The sequence below is a fragment of the Meleagris gallopavo genome, chromosome 12, assembly GCF_905368555.1.
Source record: "Meleagris gallopavo chromosome 12, MGAL_WU_HG_1.1, whole genome shotgun sequence".
Classification (NCBI taxonomy): domain Eukaryota; kingdom Metazoa; phylum Chordata; class Aves; order Galliformes; family Phasianidae; genus Meleagris; species Meleagris gallopavo.
The window spans coordinates 9,716,122-9,736,185 of NC_139415.1; the positions used below are offsets into that span (position 1 = coordinate 9,716,122).

The window sequence follows — 20,064 nt, forward strand, 5'->3', positions numbered from 1 at the left end:
GCTGTAAGGATGGTAAGTCTATTCTTACAGCTTTGCCTTTTCTTGTTAACATTAACAAGTTATTGCTCTTAATAAATTATCATTCTCTTTCAGGTCCATTTTGTAAACAGTCTGCAATGGAAATTTCTCAAATCAAAACAGAGGCAACTGCAGGAATGCAGCTTTATAAACCTGCAAAAGAGACAGCAAGATCAAGTACATCCATGCGCACTGTGTGTGGGCAACGTTTGTACTGATTATCAAAGAGAAATGACATGCTGCACATTTAAACATCACAGTTTCTGACTTAGTAAATTCCCAGCAAATCTGAGCAAAAACTTCATCCATACAGAGTACACCATCACATCACAGCTGCTCCCAAAACATTCAGGGGATCACTAAGCAGTCAAAAGGTAACACACCCACACCATCAGCTCAGCAGTATCAGCTAAAAAATATGGGGGTGAAAAACCTGAGGAGCAGAACCTGGCGCCTGGAGCCCGGGGCACTCCATGGGAGAAGCTGCCTCATCTCTCCATGCCACTGCTGAGGAAATGCTCCCAGCCTGGCTGTACATGACGCAGGGCTTTGCCTGCCAGGAGCTGTAAACAAGGAATGATGGCCTCACTGCATCCCAGATGCTCAGCGTGCTTTCTCTGTCGAGTGACTGAGTCAGGAGATGGCAGCCAGCACCAGGCTGGGATGCAGGGCTGCATCCACGCAAGGCAGCAGCTGCCTGAGAAAACCCACAGCGGCCTCAAAAACTTTGGAAACTTTCAAAAATCAAGGCTTTTCACCACCTCTGACAGCAGCAGAATAAATCAAGGGGCTGAGCTCTGGCTGAGCAGACATCTCCCACACCGCCTCAGGGAGCAGCCTCAGGGAGCAGCCTCCGCGGGTGCAGACCTGAGAGCCTCAAGGCTTCCCACCCAATCTCTGAGGAAACCTCAGAATGATGGCTCTGACAGCACGCACTGACTGACTGACCAGCTCTGTCCTCGGCTGAGCCAGCGGCAGGGGGAGTGGAGCAGGCCCCACATTGAGCTTGGGCAGTGCACCAGCCTGCTGGGAGGGGCAGGCGCCCAGCTCCCCTCAGCTGCTCCCTCAGTGCCCACCTGCAACCATGGATCTCCCTTCAGAAGCACTCCCATCAGCTAAAGCCTTTCTGCCTCAGCCAGCCCAAGAGGGCAGACTGCCTTCCCCATCCTGTGCACTGCAGCGTCAGACTCAAGCACAGCAGGTTGAGGGATGCCTCCGCATGTGGCAAAGCTATCTCCATGCCTACTGTAAACAAACCCCAAAAATTCAAGAATTACTGAGAAACAACCACTACTCAGCCAGCAAGTTCACTGATGTCATGAAAATCCCTGCTGAGAAAACCACCAGTTGATCTTTTCAACCACGAATCAGATTCCTAAAGCTGATTCGTAACCAGAAAAGTCCCAGCAAGTGACCTGCGTAAGAATCAAAGTCAGAGGCTATGTTTTGCTTTTCAGTCTGCACTATTTGAGTCCAGCAGACAAGTAGCCTGTCAAAGCTACTCTGAGTTTGGTTTCTGACTATGGTTGCACACAAATCAAAATCTGTAACCACTAGTGATTCCTTAAGTACTAAACACAGATATAGCTTAGAATATTCAAAAGAAGACAAACACATCTCACGTATCAGGGCCCATATTTTTAATTGTGTGAAGTCCCGATATTTTCACCTTCTATCCGTTACTTGTATTTTAAATATAACAAACTTGTTTAAACCTGAGATGTAAAGCAACGTCTGCATATACAGAAAAAGAGAACTGGCATTTATCTACCTGCCAGCATCCAGGGCAAGTCATCTAACTTAGCACTCTTGCAATACTCTGACTTTTGGCATTAACTACACAATTTACACAGTATAAAATGAATTGACAGATCATTTGATATGACTCAATCAGCGTGGTAATTACACCAGCATATTGATTGGACATCATCCACTTCTGATTTTCTTGCATTACTTCAGTAGAATTTTTTCTCATTTGTTAAAGTGTAATTAATAGATTGGTTTATGGATGCATATACAGACAAAACATTAATTGTAGCCAATGTGAGTTGACAGTAACCCTTTGATGTCAAATGGTATTTTTTACGTTTATGTTTCCTTTGTTTCCTAATAGCAGATCTAAGCCATTGTGGTCTATTGTGTAAATATGTATTCATGGGCTTTGTCTGCAGTGCCAACAGAGCAAATGACTTTCAGAAATTGTATGTTCTGTAAGTCCTAATGAGGTGCTGGGTCATAAAAGTTATTACACAAGAGTGCACAGAAGCAGTAATTTCTCTCTACAACAACTCAAGACACTTTTCCACTTAGGATTGATTTGCTTTACTAAGTAGAGGTGATGTGAAAACACACACATAAAAAAGTATCTGAAACTATTGCACTAATTAAAGAAGATATAAACAATATGTTTATATATTTTTACTCCACTGCTAAATGTTTTGGTACAGTTTACAGAAAAGCAATTTTAATGTGAGCCTTATAGACATATACAGCAGTATAAAGAAGAGAATGTCAGCACTGATTAAAGCTTAAAATTGGTAGAACATACATACTTAGAGAAAGTAACCAAAATAGCTAACTAGTATAGGCATTAAAAGCTTCTTGAATAACAACTGCAGTAAAGTGCTCTGTGGACCATTTATCTGTGCATGCAACTCCAATGAAGGCTAAAACTATGGAGACAAATGGAAGAATTTGTAAGAAAAAGAACCACAGGAACAACTGTAACTTTACTCAAACTCTATTTTGCTTTTAAGTCTTGACTCATAAAATACTTCAGTGTGGCCTAAGAAAAAATGAGGTAATACTAAAGCCCACTCATTCCCGTCTTTTACAAATGCCAAAACATGTAACAGATGTAGGGATCTACCTCTCCTTCTGTACTCTGGAGGGGACTTGGAAGAAGGTCATGCTTTGCTTTACTAGCTTACAGGATCAAGGCGGATGCACCTGGTAAAACAGTAGCTGCAAACCCAGGCAGGGATGAACACAGACACTTGTGCAAATTTTGCACTCTTTCTCCTCCCAGTACTCTCTGGGAGCTCCACAGCTCCAAACTCTCCTCACTCCAGTCTCTCCTAACAGACATTGCAGGAGCACGAGAGAGGGGTTGAACTATGAAGAACAATATTTACCATTTTAGTACATGCCATTCCATTACATTCCACAGTTGTTATTGTTTTTCCACTGCTACTGCATGAAAAGGATGCTAAAGCCACAAACTGAAGTGGTCGGTTATGTGGGAAAACTCTTTTCAGCTAGGAAAGCAGGAAAACAGCAAGGTAGAATATAGGGGCCAAGCAGACCACACATTAAGACTAGTGAGATATTCAAAATGAAAAGAATGATAGTTTTGCTCAACGTTACAGACTTCCCCACTGACTTCAGTGAATACGTTGTTCAGATAGTTACAGGCATTCGCGTGGAAAAATTTCCCCCAACTTTCTTCCTCAAAACTTCCTTTTTCATACAAATATCAGGCTCTTCTATATTCAAAGAGACAAACACCATATTCAAATGAGAGTACAGTGGAGATTAAAGCTGGCATCTCAGATATGAATGGAGAGACTATCCCAAGCATGATCCTACTTCATAATCAGATATTCAAGATTAACCACTGAGCTGTTTTGCTCGCTATATGAATTCCACGTTACTCATTTTATTCTGGGTCTGGGAAACACTCCTTGAATAACTGAAATCCAAACATTTCTAGAAAAAGTCATCTCTGAAAATTTTTGTTTCCAAAGCATCTGAATTTTTCAGATGAAAAGCTGTTTCATTTAAAAACTTTGACCTCTTCTGTACCTCCAGCATCTACAGAAGTGTCACTCTAATGAGGTCAGCAGCATTAGTTTCAGTAGATATGTACCGAGTCTGACAAGGAAGTCCTATAGCACTTGACTAACTTACTGCAAATCAGTAGGCCTATATGTGTAAGCAATAGAATAGTGTCTGGCTACAGTGACAGTAGAATTATAAAGCAAGATAAATTCAGCCAATTGCCAGCAGAGATCTCTCTCTCATTACAACGGCATATCTGTACATGTCTAATGTTGAATAGAGATATGACATTTTCCAGAAAGCAAACAAAGACTGGAATTAGTATTACAAACTGACAAATAAACATAACTTATAATAAAACTAACTTAGCCAACAAAAAGCATCTTCAATAGCTAGCTTCTGAGTCATTCCTCAGTTTCATCACAGAAGGCTACACTCACTGTCTTTCCTGTGTTGATGTATGCCTGGTGACTCAGATGCTATTTGTCTTAAATACTGAGCACTGAAGTATCTTATGCACCTTATCAGCTTGACAGGCTCAAAAGAGCAATATAAAAGACAAAGAAGAAATACTTACTTGATTTTGAACCACAGGAGGGGGCTATCTGACCATTTGGGCATGTGCACATGTTTGGTCTAGAGCAAAATCCATCCCCACAGGAATGTCTGCAAATTGCTACAAATAAAACAAATACCTTTAAAACTTGCTTTAAAACCCCCAAAACACATTAAAAAAACCCAACCACCTGATAGAAAATATGTATTCAGCACCAACCACCAGAACACATATAAACTCATTAAATTGCATACAACAGATTCCAAGAGTGTTCCTTCCATTCATCTTTGTCTCTATAACAGAGAGCTAACACCTGGAATTCTAGTCTCTTATGATAGGAACATATCATAGACTGCATTAAATACATAGGCAGATTTCCTTAGAAAAGGGAAACTGTGGTTGGTGTGGCATTTTCCCAAAGCCCTCCCTTTGGAGGAAGGATGGCTTAGATGCAGCATTACAATGCTCCCTTTATTTCTGCACCACAGATACAGCAGTGCAACAATTCCCATGAGAGCAAACTGCATCAGTATCTCTGAAAAGGGTCTTATCAGCCTTTGGGAGCTGCTTACGGTACAACATACCATTACGTGTGAATACATATACAGCAACATGATGAACATATGTATACTCTGATGTCCCTACGTATACATTTCAGGGATATGGTCCAAACAAGCAGAGTAAATGTACTTGCTGGCCCTGCCTCCTTCCATTTACTTAAATAGATTAACATATTCCACAGCTACTCGCTCCTGAGAGTCCACACACTCCTTGGATCGCTTTACCACAGACTTAAAAAGAACATGTGGATGAGATTAATCCTTTGTTAAATACTGGTATCACATCGCTATATCGTAGCTCACAAAACTTTGTATATTAGCTTAATATATTTAAAACAGTAAAGAAATGATGTGTAGCTGCTATTGAAACCATACAGAAACACATTTCAGCTCTGGTATACAATTAAAAATACCCTGACATACAGGGACAAAGATAAACCTCAGTCATAACATACAACTAGATTAACTTACGGACTATGCATTGGTTTCCACCAGGTAAAGTTTTCCATCCAGGGCAACAGTAAGCATTGTAACGTGATCCACACACATTTGGTCTGGAAAAAAAAAGAAAAAAAAAAAAAAAAGACGATTTCTTATTTTTGCTCAGAAATGTGTTTTAAAAGTAGAGTCATAAAGATGGAAAAAGTAGATCACTGCAAAATACATTTCAATAATTAAATCTAAAAGCGTGGTATGTTTTTAGCAGAACTGTATGCCTGTGATCATTAGGTTTTTTAGGTGACACATACTTTTATAAATTAAAGATGACATAAAATAAAAAATCAAATCAGTAACATGTGAACAACAGGAAAAGAATGGACAAAATTATCTCCTACCAAGCCATATCCAAAAAAAATACCTCACAGGGTTTTGTAGCAAAACACCCCTTTAAATACAAAATCTATTGGTGAACACGGAGGAAACTCGGGGCATTCTGAATCATAACTTCTAAGCTTCTTATTGTTTTCACTTCTTCACTTTGTAGCATTACTACTGTTCCCTCTTTTGTTTCTGAGCAACACTTTGCATGCATGTATGAGTAAAATCACACCAATCATGACATAAGCCAAATAAATGAGCCCAATTGTGCATAACAAAAATGACTTGCTATAAAAAAATCAAGGATGTGCATGTAGACAGACAGGGTTCATGTGAAATGCAGGTGAAGGGCCTACTGCAATGAGAACTTCTCAAATGATAGATCCATAGGATTTTTTTCCATCCCATCCCCCTCATCAATATTTGCTCTTTCAAATAAGGATCTCAGAAGAGTCTCTAACAAAAGCTGAAGGGACGTGACACCAGCCCTCCCATGATTTCATTGGTAAAAACAGAAAAATGGAAACTGTTCTATGCCACACAGTAATAACTTCTCTAAAATCTAAGTCGCATTTATTTAATGCAACTCTCCATATATATAAAGCCAGTACAGCACACCTTTGAAAAAGAAAAAATTGTCTCCTTTTTCTCTGTGTTTCATAATCTTAAGGAAAATTTTACAACCTGTATTACTATTCTGAGGAATTACTCAATAGATTAACGGAACTAAAGCTAGCTATAAACTAGTACTTCCCAGAAACTGCTATTTTAAAATATTATATACAGAATAGAGACAGATTTAAAGTGCTTATTGTTTCAGGAAGGGTTTCTTTATTATTATTTTGCCCTTTCTCTTTCAGAAAATTCTTCATCTCTGGTATTGCAAAGTCTAAGTAAACAACAGTTACCTCATATGGTGAGGCAACTTAAGAAAAACAATCTTAATATATACAAACATTCAATTATGCACATTTTCTAAATAACAAGATTTTTTACTGTATTTATTTAGGGATTTGCAATGTTAATACAATTTCAAGTACCCTGATTACCCCAACTTTGGTAACACCTAGTATTTTCATTAAGTGCTTGGTCAGAAATACTTAAGTCAATGCAAACATTATCATTATCTTCCACTGATTTTCTGTAATTACAAAGTGGTAACTGAGACTGTGAGCAACACAACTGGGCATGTTGCAGGGCCCTTTTCCCTTCCTGCAGTCTTCTTATTCATATAATTCCGATGTATTCAGTTTTAGTAATGTCAGCTACTTCCCTGCAGGGCTATAACCATGTAACTTTCCTAGAGTTCCCTGTTCATCAATGCCAAATGTTGCTCCATGATCATCTGCCAAGTAAGACTGGCAAGCAGACAAGTGAGATTGCTTTTCACCTTCTCCGGTCAGAAGAAATAATGGAACTTACTAAGACAGACAGAATGGATTTGTTGCTACCTGCTACAACTGCAGGCATAAACCACCCATTTCTGATCCAGGTTGTTAATAATCTGTAACCAGCTGATCATAAAGTGATATGCAGATGCTCTGTTAAATTTCAGTCTCAGCAAGTACTTGGTTTTGGGGACCATCTGGTCCAAGTTAAGAGCCAGGAGCAGACTTTTGAGTCACAGGGAAACCCAATTTTTAAAATCCGCTTCCAAAATGGGGCTCTGGAAAACCTAGATGTGCCAGCAATCATGAAGTCAGAGACCCTGAGAGCCTTGAGGCTGTCCACATGGTAGACTACGCCATACACCCAAAAGCTCCAACTCTGAGGCAGCTTGCTTAACTTTCAGAAGAGAAAAAAGAAGAAGAAAAAAAGTCATCAAACTGTACTTGCATGGAACAGTCTGAGTCTGACAAGTGTATTTTCCAGTGGAACACTTTTTCGTCAGAAAGCTGCTGTCTAGCTTATAAAAGAAACCTGTATTACATTCTGAGCTCTACTGTAGGCTTCTTTCAGAGGGAAGAGGTGTTTTCTCCTTGTGCCTATTTGTAAAATCTTTAAAAGGAGTTAAGTTTGAAAGTTACTTTCATTGATATTTATGAGGTGATCAGACACTAGGCCAGTAAGTGCCTGTAAATAAATAAAGCATTTAAGGGGATAACAATTTACCTCATGCTAAATCACGGACACCATCTATCAAATTTCAAAGGCTCTATCGTGGTATTTAATTTAAGCAGTTAAGCACCACTGTGTTTAATAGAACGTATCTTCCCGCTGATATTATAGGCTATGAACACTAAAGAAGCATTTTATATTCTTATAAAACTGTTCTCACGAACAGCACTACCGAGTTTGGTAATAAAACCTGATTTTGAATGGTAAAGCAGGAAAAAATGCACCTACACAGCCCCCTTGAAGCACAACCTTGCCCCTCTCTCTAAGTGGGAACCTATTTCCTATAACTCAGCACACTCTGGCCATGAAGCCCAGCATGGAGACAAAGATGGCAGGGGCAGACAATTCCACATCTCCAGAGCAAGCCACGCTTTTGAAAGCTCTTGTGATCTCAGCCAGTGTAGTAGTGTCAGGAGCCAAGGACACAACTCACTGAAAAACAGAGGTTTAACAGCTCCTAGCATTGTAAAGAGCGAACTATGTCTGAAATGGTCAAAAAAAAATGACCCGACTGATCTTTCCAGCTCCTCCTTGTTTTGGATTACAAACTGGATAAAATAATGACCTCCTTTCCCAGATCAGTAATTTATGCTCTTAATTTCATGGAAGGTTTTGGGGGGGACTTTTTGGGGGTTTTTCTTGCAGGAGGAAGGGGAAGATTCAGAGGAAAGGCTTTCACTTTATTTTAGTCACTTCTAAACTTGTAAGTCATTAAGGATTTATGTAATGGTGCAGTGCTGAGAGACACTGACTGATATCCAGAGTTTCATCGAAGACATCCAAAATAAACAAGAAATTATGTCTTTGATGATATGTAAGTACAAATTCAGTAGCAAAGTGAGTTGAATAATTATCAAAAGACATTAGTCATCCACTAAAAAACAGCAGCGAAAAAAACACGCATCTGGAAATTCCAATAATTAATGTTTGAAAACGACAAGCTTGGCTGACAAGATCTGCATGCACCAAACCAGCAGATTTCTTAAGAAATAACCGCAGGGAAGCTCCATTCCTGCTGAGAAGGGACCACCCAGCACAGGAGGAGGTACCTGGAGCATTGCTGCATCCTCCCCGGGCCCTGCAGCCCATCCAGGGGCGTCCTGTTGCTGCGTGTCCCCGTTCGCCCTACCCAGGACCCCTCTCCTGAAGACAGCATCGCCCATCAGCCGCTCCCAAGGCAGGAAGAGCTTCTGGCAGTGCTGCGTGTGAGGCTTCGGGCAGACAGCCGGACAGCAGCACTGCCATGCGCCAGCCAACGCTGGTGTAACCCAGGTTGAATCAAGCCCAAAGCGTGGGTCTGGGGTAAATGAGACGGAGAGACCAGACAGAGTGGGCAGGGGACGGCTGAACTCCAGATAGAGCAGAGCCAGGGCGCTGGGGAAGCTTTCTCTTCACTCCCACGTCCCACTTCACTCCCTGTGCACACACACGGGGATTCCTCATGGCCTAATGAACAATTTCTATTAACTCCTTGGCTACAGCAGCTGGCCTATGTTTAACATAATGTAGAGACACAGCTTTCTGGCAGAAGAGAGGCAATTTAAAGCAGTACTGTCAGCCAACTGTTATTTTTAGAGGAGCAGTTAGTTGCCTAGTTTTCTTCTTATGTGCATAGGACCGGTACTTGCTAAAACTGACACCAAAATTATTTGCTGATCCCTTCCAGCTAGAATTAGAGCGGGGCTTCCTTGCTTGCACAGGGAGTTAAAAAGAATGACAAACTGCATTGAAAAAAAAAAGGTATTCTGGACTTAAAAATGTGGCTCTCTAAGTCAGACTCTAACCAACATATTAAGAAATAGTAGCTCTGGAATGTGAAAAGGAGTAACTTTTACTCTTCTTTTTTTCCAGAGACACATAATCGTATCTCTACCTTTTGCTGTAAAGCAGCCTTTTTTTTTTTTTTTTTGCATACCTTCTCAAACTCTTCAGCACCTCAGAGCAAATGCTAAAAGTACAAATTGGCCCCGACCTGTTGACTGTGCTGCAGCTTTATTCAACTTTCCCACAGATTCAAGAACTTCCATCCTTAGAGATGCTCAGAGCCTGACTGGGCAGAGCTGGAAGCAACCCAACTAAGTTCACCTGCCCTTAGCAGGGGCTGAGCCAAATTTCAATCACATAAAAGGAAAATCTCAGAAACGATGCTAGACTCCAAGAATAAACAAAAGAAACTGAGTTCCTGTTATCCCACAAAGTACACATTTTTAAGCAAAATATGTATTTTACACACAAGGGATTGCTTTTGATATACTTATTTTTGCCAAGCAATAAGTGAGCCTGGATGTTTGTGCCATGCAGAGAGCCTAATACGATAACTATTTCTCACCCTGACAGTAAGGATACCGCTGTCCCAGAATCCTGGCTCAGTTCAACTAGAAAAATAACACGCTGAGCAGCTCTACGGGTGTCTTTGGCTCCGGCCTATGTACAAGTCAAGAGTTCAGAATGACACGCAAGTTTCCTGCAGCAAGACTGAACACTTTTCTAACCCTAACTTCCATCACACTGTGACAGCTAAATACAGCAATCCCACAGCAATATTTGACATTAAGTGAATTCTTCCGCGCTTGCTCTGAAAATCTGCCTGTGTCTTTTCCATGGACAGACTCATCTAACCTGACAGCCAGGCTTTGTTCCCATTCACAGCCAGGGACAGACGCGTTTTTGGCACGTATTCCCTCATTGTTCCACATGAGAATGTCAGTGGGTCCAGAGTGACTCCCAGTTTACATGGCTGTACAGGGCATGTAAATAAAAAAAGTATGCCGCCACAAAAACTGCCTGCTGGACAAGACAAGCATAGCTGGGATCCAGCAGGTATTCCCTTAAATTACATTAAAAATAGAAGAATAATAACTATAATGATAATAAAAGATTTAATAATTAGAACAAAATATTATTATTACAAAGTGCATTCAGAGCAAAAGAAATTGGAGCCTTTCTACCCTGGTGTCCCTCCATAGCACCCCATAGGAAAAAGCAGTAGCTGTGGCTCTAGGGCAGTGCTCAGCCCTCCAGACATCACTTCCATTGGTGGTGCAGGAAGACATGAGGTTGCAGCTCCCACACCACTTCCAGCACTCGCTTTGCAACTGCTGATATCAATGCAGGTGGACCTCTAACAATCTTCCAGGGTACCAGCCAGCACAGGATTTGCCAGCCCGCGCCATGCACTGATGGGGCAGCAGCACAGGAACCGTGTGTGGCATGTGGGAGGTTGGGATGGGCTGGTGTTATGCCATCCCTCCTCGGAGGGCATCCAAGAGCTCACAGAGAGAGTCTCATAAACCTGACAGCTGTATCAATGCTTGTCAGCAAATGCCCTTGGGTGTTAAACAACTCCTCTAACTCGTATTTTAAAATGCTCTCTGGTAGGCTACTGGAAGATTTACTTTTGCTAAGACAGAAGCGTTCCTCCTCCTCCCTCCACCGCACTCTGTCTCCTACCCTCTGACTCTCTCCAAGCTGGGATAGCAATGCTGTGGTTTTGAAAGGTCAGTTAACTGTATATCTGCTATCGTGCAATGAGAACACCCTGCTGATGTTGATTCCAAGTTCCAATTCACCTTGTCCCCAGCAGTCACTTGTAGTTTACTTTGTATACAGAGAGAAGAGGAAAAAAATGGAATATCAGAGGGAAAAACAAAGAAAGAGAAAAGAGGCAGAAAAATAGCGTTCCTGAAAGGAAACAAATTCTATTTTGAAACCTCAGCTGAACACCACTGGATATTCTGATGTCCTCCAGCAAAACATGAGAAAGAGGGAAGCTTGAAGAAGAGGATGAAAATGATTAAGCCTGTAGACAAAAGAACTGCGGCTTTCTTTCGGTATTTTTGAGGCTTTAATGGTCATGAATCATTTCATAAAATGAAAAGTAAAAAGGAAAACAAAAGATTCTCCAGCAAGTCAACATTCAAAATATTCTTCTAGATAAAAGCTGGAACTCCTTCATACTTCAGTGAATATGTACATGCAAAAGCAGAAAGCACAGGTTTTAATTTAATAGCTCCATTTTGCCTTCCAGGGTACCTTCCAGAGAAAAGCCCAAGCTTTAAAGAGCTGCCATAAGAAAAAGAAATAGAGACACAGGAAGAATCAATCTACACATCAACCTTAGCATAAATGAGGCTGGTTCTGTAGGTCTGAAATCCTAAATAAATAAATAAATAAATAAATAAATAAAATTAAACTGAAGTGGGAAAGTCAGATTTGAGGAGAAAACAATCAAAAGAGACATCCACAATACAAGACTGAAGAGCTAGAATATATTTTCCAGTGGAGTGCAATGGATAATCAGAAACACTCCAGGCCACAATTGTTCCATTTTACAAAAATATTTACTGAGTCTGGGGAGTAAGACCAAAGTGACATAGATGCATCTATGTCTCCTTTGTCTTTAGGATTCAGGATGGAAATGAAGAGTTACAAGATGGAAGGTGATCCTACTGCGAGAGAAAAAGCTCATGATTAATCTCTGACTACTTCCATATGTATACATTCAAATATCCCTACCTCCTATAGTCTTGTTTAAGGAGAGATGGCTTCTGACTAGCCAACGTTCACTACACTTACATCAAGAGGAAGTTCTGGTGATCCCTGCAGCTAAATAGTTTGTATACTACTATTCTAATAACCAGGCTGCTAAATCCATGTATGTGTTTAAAGCGGCCCTTGTCAAAACTTGCACTGAAGTTTATACAGAAAGCATTCACATTTGCAGGATGGAAGATGAATGATGACAAACAAGACCGTTTGAAGTGAACAGCACAGCTGAATGACACATTGCAGGAAAGGAAAATAGGCATTAGGAAAACAGAAGCTGCAATTTCATTCAATAAGAGCCACTATAAATGAATTAGACAGCCAGCCCATTCCTGCCAAACATTGGCCCAGTGATTCTCCTATTGCTCCCAAAGAATTGAGGGCAGCCCCATGCTTCAAAGTCCGTAGCCTCAAGCCCACTACAGTCCCAAATGCTGTCACTTCAGTTCTTCACTGCAGTGAAGCTACACGTAGAGCAGCTCAGCCAGGTAATATAGCAAGCATATCTAGATCAGACTGGACTACCACTGAATACAAAATGAAGTTTGTATTGGCTGTCAACAAGGAAGAAGCTTATTTTTGCAAATCTCAAACTAGCCCTTTATTGAGGAACATATTTTCAGAACCGTGATTTGGCTTCTTCAGTCTCCTCTAAACAATTCTCCCAGAGCTAACACCATCTGCCGTTCAACAAAAGTTCAACAAAAGGGTCTGGGCAGACAACCCTGCTCAAGACCAGACAGACCCATCATGTATCGAAGGAAGAAAATGATTACCTGGAACACGTGGACAGAAACAGTGTAATCCACAACATCTCTTATTTTTGGAGCAAGAACTGTAGCGTAATTCTCATTCTAATTAGCCATCCAGCTACTCATAGCCACAGCCAGCTTTCAAAGGACACAAGGACACATCCTGGATGGAGAACAATAATGTTTCTTCCAACAATGGACACAAAGTGGCAAACCCAAAATGAAATTCTACACCTGGAGACTAAGTACAAAGCGATGGCAGGCCAGCTGAGATCCATTTAGCAGCACCTGGGTGAGGGCAGCAGACCAACCTGATACAAGTAAGAGCAACGTGGGGCAAAGTAACTAAATAAATACATAAATTAAATAAGTGAAAGAAGGGAAGAAAGGAAAGGAACTACATCCAACTCCTGATCATCAACATGTTGTCTTTGCTAAGTGGGGCTTGGTGACAGGAAACTTTCCTCATCCAAGTCCCCTGAGCCAATACTACAATATTTCCAACACAACCACGTTTCACAGAGTATGTCAAGAAGATTGCTGCACTGCTTATCATAGCCCTTTTCTTCTGTTTGCTCTTTTTGTGACTTATTATCATCAATGGAAAATAAACACCAAATAATTCAGAAGTATTTTTCTGATGTACTTCGGAGGGAGGAGATCTGATTCAGATTTCAAATAACAGACACAGAAAAGATCAAAACTATTTCAGTCCAGCTGCAGTATGATATGAGAAAAGCTCACAGGGGAAGACAGGCTGAGAGGCTGGTAATAGATGCATGTGTGTCACTTGTGAAAGGCAACCTGGGACAGTACTCACCAAAAGTTTACACCATAGGATGGCTTTTCATGGGCATGCCCAAAATGCATTGAGTCCTAATTCTGAGCTACAATCCATGCAGGCCTGGGAGTCCAACCCCATAAACCATAAATTACAGACTGGATTAAGGCCATTTAAAAGAGACAGTGTCCAAATGACAGGATTTGGAAATCTCAGTGGAGAGCACCAGGATTACATAGGCTTGGAGACTTATTTACTTTTTAATGTCTGCCTTCAGGCTTAAGAAGAACGTGGAACTACAAGAAAACCATCACGGGAGCTCCTGCACTGCTCCTGGCTCTGGATAAAGAAACACAGGGCATGCTACTGTCAGACAGCTTTCATTAAATGCATTTAAAAGTTACATACAGTGCTTAACTAGTATATTCAAAAACATAACTAAACTACATTGTGGCAGTGAGGAGGACATCTTTTAATCTACGTGACTAAAATGGAAAATAATATGTTACCACTCTCAGCATGAGCCCTTCAGCAAGCACTGATAACAACCAGTGCCCTGCATCCTGCTCCCCAGAGAAAGTCACGCCGACACCAAACCGCATCCTGGAGCGAGCAACCAGGCAGACGGGACATGATGCCAACACCTACGAACTCATCTCATTCCTTAGTTAGATTTCCATTTATGTACTGAATAATACTATAAGAATAATAGTAAAAGTAGGATCCCGGCCTCCCTCCTGCTCACAGAGGGACGCGGGCAAAGCGCGGCACCAGCAGCCAGAGGTGCGCAGGCCAAAAGTGGTACGAAAAATGTTTGAGGTTTTTCAGTATAAACCAATATTTACCGGTATGGAAAGTCTGCCTTTCTTCAACAAGCTTTTAGTGGTAAATATTGGTTTAAAAGGAAAACCAGAAGCCTTAATTATATACTTGAATACTGGAATTATGTTATAGGTTTATAAGATCTGTTTTATTTCTGAGTGGTGATGCACAAAAAGGGTCAAATCCAACTGAAAACCTGTGAATTTCATTGTTTGAGTACAACGAATAGAAATTGGTCCAAGAAGACCAACTGCCTGTTGAATAGCTTTAATCTGTAAGTTTATGAATTGCAGTGGAGCTAACTGTTACGCTCTGCAATATTCACTATCATTTCCACTTAGTAACAACCATGAAATTAAACTACTCCCGCACAAACGTATTTAAGGAGCATCTGAACTGCAAGCATGCCACAATTCAGGTATCTTGAAGAAGTTTTAGTTCTTTCAAAATTTCTGCTGAGTTACTTGTTAGGCAAATAATTGCTTTCTTTGTCCATTATACTGATTAGAGGCTGAAAAACATTATTTAAAAACTTCTAAGAACTGATTGATCCTCACTGAATTTGAGGTCTTTGTCTGGCATCATCAGAAAATGGGAAATCTTAATTAATCCTCGGATCTTGAAGCACAATACTTCCTCTATTCTGCAAAGTACCCATCAAATTGCCTGTAATTTATTTTTGACTTTCTATTCCAATGATTGAAACATATGTTTTTTTTCAAGTTCACACTGTTTAGGAAAATCTCCCCATTCATGGCCCAGTTTTGTAGTTTTTATTCCTTCAAAAATCAGTGCTATACATTTCGGTGCTTAAGGAGTAGAAGGATAAAGGCTCGATGCCTTGTAATTCAGCACACTAATGTTTGTGCTAAAGCCTTAGGGATCTGAAGATAAAAGTGTCTTGATAAGATGTTTATTATTTTAACTTGCTGAACCACAACAGATTCCAGCTTCGTTTCTGTGAAGGGGGAATATGAAGATGATGAATTTTGTCATGTGCTGAGATAATTACTGCCTTCATTCTAATTGCTTTGCAATCACTTAGAGGCAACAGGCACCATGTGCAAACACATGGCATTACAAAGACTTCCTTGCTGATGTCTTCATAGCCAGATCAATTCTATCTACATGAGCAGCAAGCTCTAAGTCAGCAAGCTTTCCCACTGCATTTATAATTATTAAAGCTAAAACACACTTATAGAACCACATTATGTGATTGGAGAACGCACTGGCATCGACCATAAGACAAAGGCCACAGGAAAGACAGCAAACATCTGCAATCAACAGCCTGCAGTAAAAGATGATAAGATGATAAATTCCTAGAAACAAACCAGCAGACCTCAGGCTTCTTCGCTGTTGCAAAAAAGATCCAATATTCACAGAGACTTCCCCACTTGTTTTTTTTTAATGCTAAGACACTTCCAGTAGTCATTGTAAGCAAACACCTATGATGTCTAAACTTCAAGCATTTATCTAAGAATATGTCCTCGTGCTCTTAGCATGAGAACAAGAGTTCACTTCAAGAAAAAAGAAAAAAAAAAAAAAAACAAGAAAAGAAAGTCTTAGTTATCTACAATAACATCAAATACAGTTTCCCAGCAGCTGTTATGACTTGTACTACAACTCTCAGATTCCCAAATGTATTTGTGCTGATGAACACGTTAAAAAGCCTCCTTGTAAAATTGTGTTTTTAGTGTTTTAGACCATTCAATAATGAATTCTCCCTGTCTAATGTATATGCAATTCCTGTCCATTCAAAATATGTTTTCCATCTGGATTTCCAAAGAATTAGTTCCAACTTTGTCTGTTAAAATGACAATTCTCTTTATTCATTCTGTACAGCACATCACCACACCTAAGGAAACACTCGCCGTTTCCAAATGGGCCATGTCATTGGGATTCTCCCCACAAAGATAGAGAACTGTGTGTTAACAAAAGGATTTCCACTTTCTCCAAGCAGCCTGGGCACTCTCAGCCTCAAATGAGATTTACAAAAAAAGGCCTATCAACCAAACTAACAGCTTGCTTTGTCATTCCTGTATCTCAAATCTCGAAATTACGCTACATAAGAATCTGCCTTCCCAAGGGCACTCATTCAGAATCGTATTATTCCAAGATGCAGAATACCTGAATTTGATACACCGTTATCCCCAGCGTTGTGGATTACCAAACAGATGTGTAACTCACATTAAAATGAAGAACTGTTGCAAAGTACACAGTAAGTGGGAGGCTTTAGCAAACATAGGAACCATAAGACTGAATACTCACCCTAACCCATTTTAGCTTCCAAAAATAAATAACAGTGAAATACCATCTGTTTTATTATATATCTTTATCACTGTCTGCACAGCATGGTTGCATTCAACAAAGAAATGTATCCTCTGCTATGTGCCTCTATCTCCCACTAAGGCCATCAGGGCAGTGCCCATGTGTTGCGTGGCGTACTGTGTCCCAAAGGTCAGAAAATGGTGTCCGTCAGTCTGATATTTACTCAGAGTTCTAAAATGAGGAAGTTTATTAAAACACCTCAAAGGAAAAAGGCTCTTTCTGGTAAATATATTTCCTTATAAATTGTTATTACTTGCAATTAGCCTGATAAACTTTGCTATCATAGCCCTTAACTTCAAGAACATCCTTTGTCAAAGAGAAGATCTGCTTTGTCCAGGTGCTCCTCTGGTGACAAGGTATGAGGAAATGAAAAGATCCTGACTCTACCACAGCAGATCCCTGAAAAGCAATGCCAACAGCTTGTTGTTGTGGAAGAAACACTGAAAGATCACCCTTCCCAGTAGGAAAAAAAAGCCAAGATTTCAAATCTGCATATAAATAAAATTACAACACAAGGATCAGGAAATTAGCAAGAAATTAAGGCATTCTCATCAAGGCGTCTAAAAAAATAAAGTTGTAACAGCTCCTTTTGGGGAAACCAAGAAAACTGAGAAAATTCCTTGCATCCTTACCATGGCACAGCTACCTCTGTACCCTTTGTGTCACATCTGCCCTCTGCCTGACCAGGAACCATCCGGCTGCGGGCTGAGGAGCTCCGTCGGAGCACTCGAGGAACCAAACCTCTCTTTTATTTTCCCTTCCACTGCTGCGAGGCTTTCAACCTCACAGCAAACTCAGTTATCAGCTGCACGCACATGCAATACCTTTCAGCTGACTGAACGATTATTTTCGCATCAGAAAGGTGCTCCGTTAGGAATCAGAAAGCATTCTGCCTGACGCAGCTTTGCTCTTCCTAAGAGCGCCGTGCGAGGCGCGCACCACAGAGCCTCGCGGTGCTCTCAGGCTCTAACGAACGCAGGCTCCCTCGGACCAGGCACCAGACAGCTCCGCCACGAGCGGTCCCCGCTCCGCCTCTCCTCGAGTCACGAATAGCGGCAGATAAGCGGAGCCCGCCGAGCAACGGGGCGACGCGCAGGCAGAAGCCTGAAGGCGGCGGTGGGGGCCGACAGCTGAGGGGACGAGCACGCGGGCCTCCGCGCGGCTCCGCTTCTTCGCAAAGCGGGACGGGGGACGCGGGACGCGGGAGGAATGCGCGAGCCCGCAGCGTGCCGCCCGCGCCCCTCCCGGCAGCCGCCTCAGCGGCCCCGCTCCGCGGCGTCTCTCCGGCCCGGGACGCCGCGCAGCCGGCAGGGCGGAGGGGCTCCGCTCCCCGGGGATGCCGCGGGCGGCGCCCGACGCCCCCCGCCCGAGCCGGCCCTACAGCCTGGGGGCCCCCGGCAGTCCCATCCCCGCACGGGGACACTCCGCACCTACCCTTTGAGCGCGTCGTGCCCGCCGCCGCCCTGCCCTCTCCTTTTGGCCCGGCTGGCCCGCAGCTCCTTGGCGCTCGCCCCCTCGGAGTGCCCGGCGGCGGCGGCGGCGCCCGCCTGGGACGCCCACAGCACGGCAACTCCTAGGGCGATCCCCAGCAGCCGCCCCCGCCACATCGCGTCCCCCGAGCCCCCGGGCTCCGAGCGGCCGCCGCCTCCTCCTCCTCTCCGCCGCAGAAGTCCGCCGGTCCCCGCCGCGCCGCCTCCGCCGAGCTCCCCCGAAGTGAGCTGCGTGGAGAAAAGGGACGAAGGGACCTCAGGGGGGGAAGCGGGCACGGCCGCCCCGAGCCCCCCGCCCCCGCCGGCCCCCGGCCAGCCCGGCGCTGCCCGCCCGCGGGAGGCGGCGGACGCGGGGGATGGCGAGGGGCCGCTCGCGGCCGCGCTCCCTCCGCCCTCCCTCGACGGACGGCGGTCTCGGGGCTCCCGCACTCGCCGCGGACCGCCCGCGGCCGCCGCCGTCGCTCTCGAAGCCGCTCCGGGGTGGAAGCGCCTGCCGGGCACCGCGGCGAGCCGGGAGCGCGGTGCCCGGCAGGGACAGGGAGCCCCGCGGTCACGGAGCCCCGCGCCCAGCCCGCCCGCCCCGGGAGAGCCCGCTGCGAGGGGCGCGCACCCGCTCGAGCCGCCGCCGCCGGCTGCCGTTCCCGCTGCTGTTCCAGCTGCGGCCGCTGCACCCACCGCTACTCCAGCTGCGGCTCCAGCTGCCCCCTCCCTCCCTCCCTCCTCCTCTTTTTTCCCCTCCTCTCTCCCCCCCCCTCCTCTTCAAGTATCGCCCGCGCACCGCTTTCTCGCGAGAGAGAGGTGAATAAAAATGTCCCCCCACCCCCGAACCGCCACCCCGGGGGCTCCGGGGCTGGGAGGCGGCCGTGCCGGGTGCTGGCGGCAGGAGGGCTCCGGGCGGGAGGGCACCTGCGCCCCGACGGACCCCAGCCCGCAGGCGGTGCTGCCCGGGCCGGGGCTCGGCCGCTGCGCGCTGCGGTCACCATCCCACGGGTCCCGAGAGGGGGAGGCAGCAGCGGGAGCTCGGTCACAGGTTAATCTGCCTACAGAGATGGGGGGGACTGCTGCAACTCTGTCTAAAACATAGATAAGTCCTAAAGGTACAGCATTATGCATCCAGTTAGCAGCGTTTAAAAAGTAAAACATAGCATTTCTACTTCCCTTATAAGGAAAAACAGCAGCGAGGGGAGCTTTCACCTTCGAGGACCCTGCAAGCCGACAATGCACTGTCTTTAACTTAGCATGGCAGAGGTAGGGATCCATTGCTTTGAAAGCCCTGGGGCAAAAGCTGGAAAGAGCAAGAGTCCAAGTTTGGCGCACGTGAGTCAGTACACTAACAGAGTGGCCTTATTTAAATGAGAGAAACCAAGAACTAACTGGAAAATCTTAATTCTATAGATCCAGTATTGCTTTATTCCACTGATAGAAGCAGTGACTTTGATAGATTTTATTAGCATTATCATCTATGCCCAGGAGCAGTAGGGCAATTCTGACCCTG

The 20,064-nt window shown here is 43.6% G+C and overlaps 1 protein-coding gene across 1 annotated transcript in view; it reads right to left on the minus strand.

Moving 5' to 3' along the window:
- Window positions 1-19,299, minus strand: part of FBN1 (fibrillin 1) — a 147,478-nt gene extending 128,179 nt beyond the window's left edge. The window contains exons 1-4 of the mRNA XM_085233531.1: window positions 19,180-19,299; window positions 18,514-18,797; window positions 5,386-5,468; window positions 4,376-4,474 (exon numbers count right to left, since the gene is read on the minus strand). Coding sequence (XP_085089657.1) covers window positions 4,376-4,474; window positions 5,386-5,468; window positions 18,514-18,686 — 355 coding nt within the window. The 5' untranslated portion in view covers window positions 18,687-18,797; window positions 19,180-19,299. The remainder of the gene's footprint in view (window positions 1-4,375; window positions 4,475-5,385; window positions 5,469-18,513; window positions 18,798-19,179) is intronic.
- Between the last annotated feature and the right edge of the window lie 765 nt (window positions 19,300-20,064).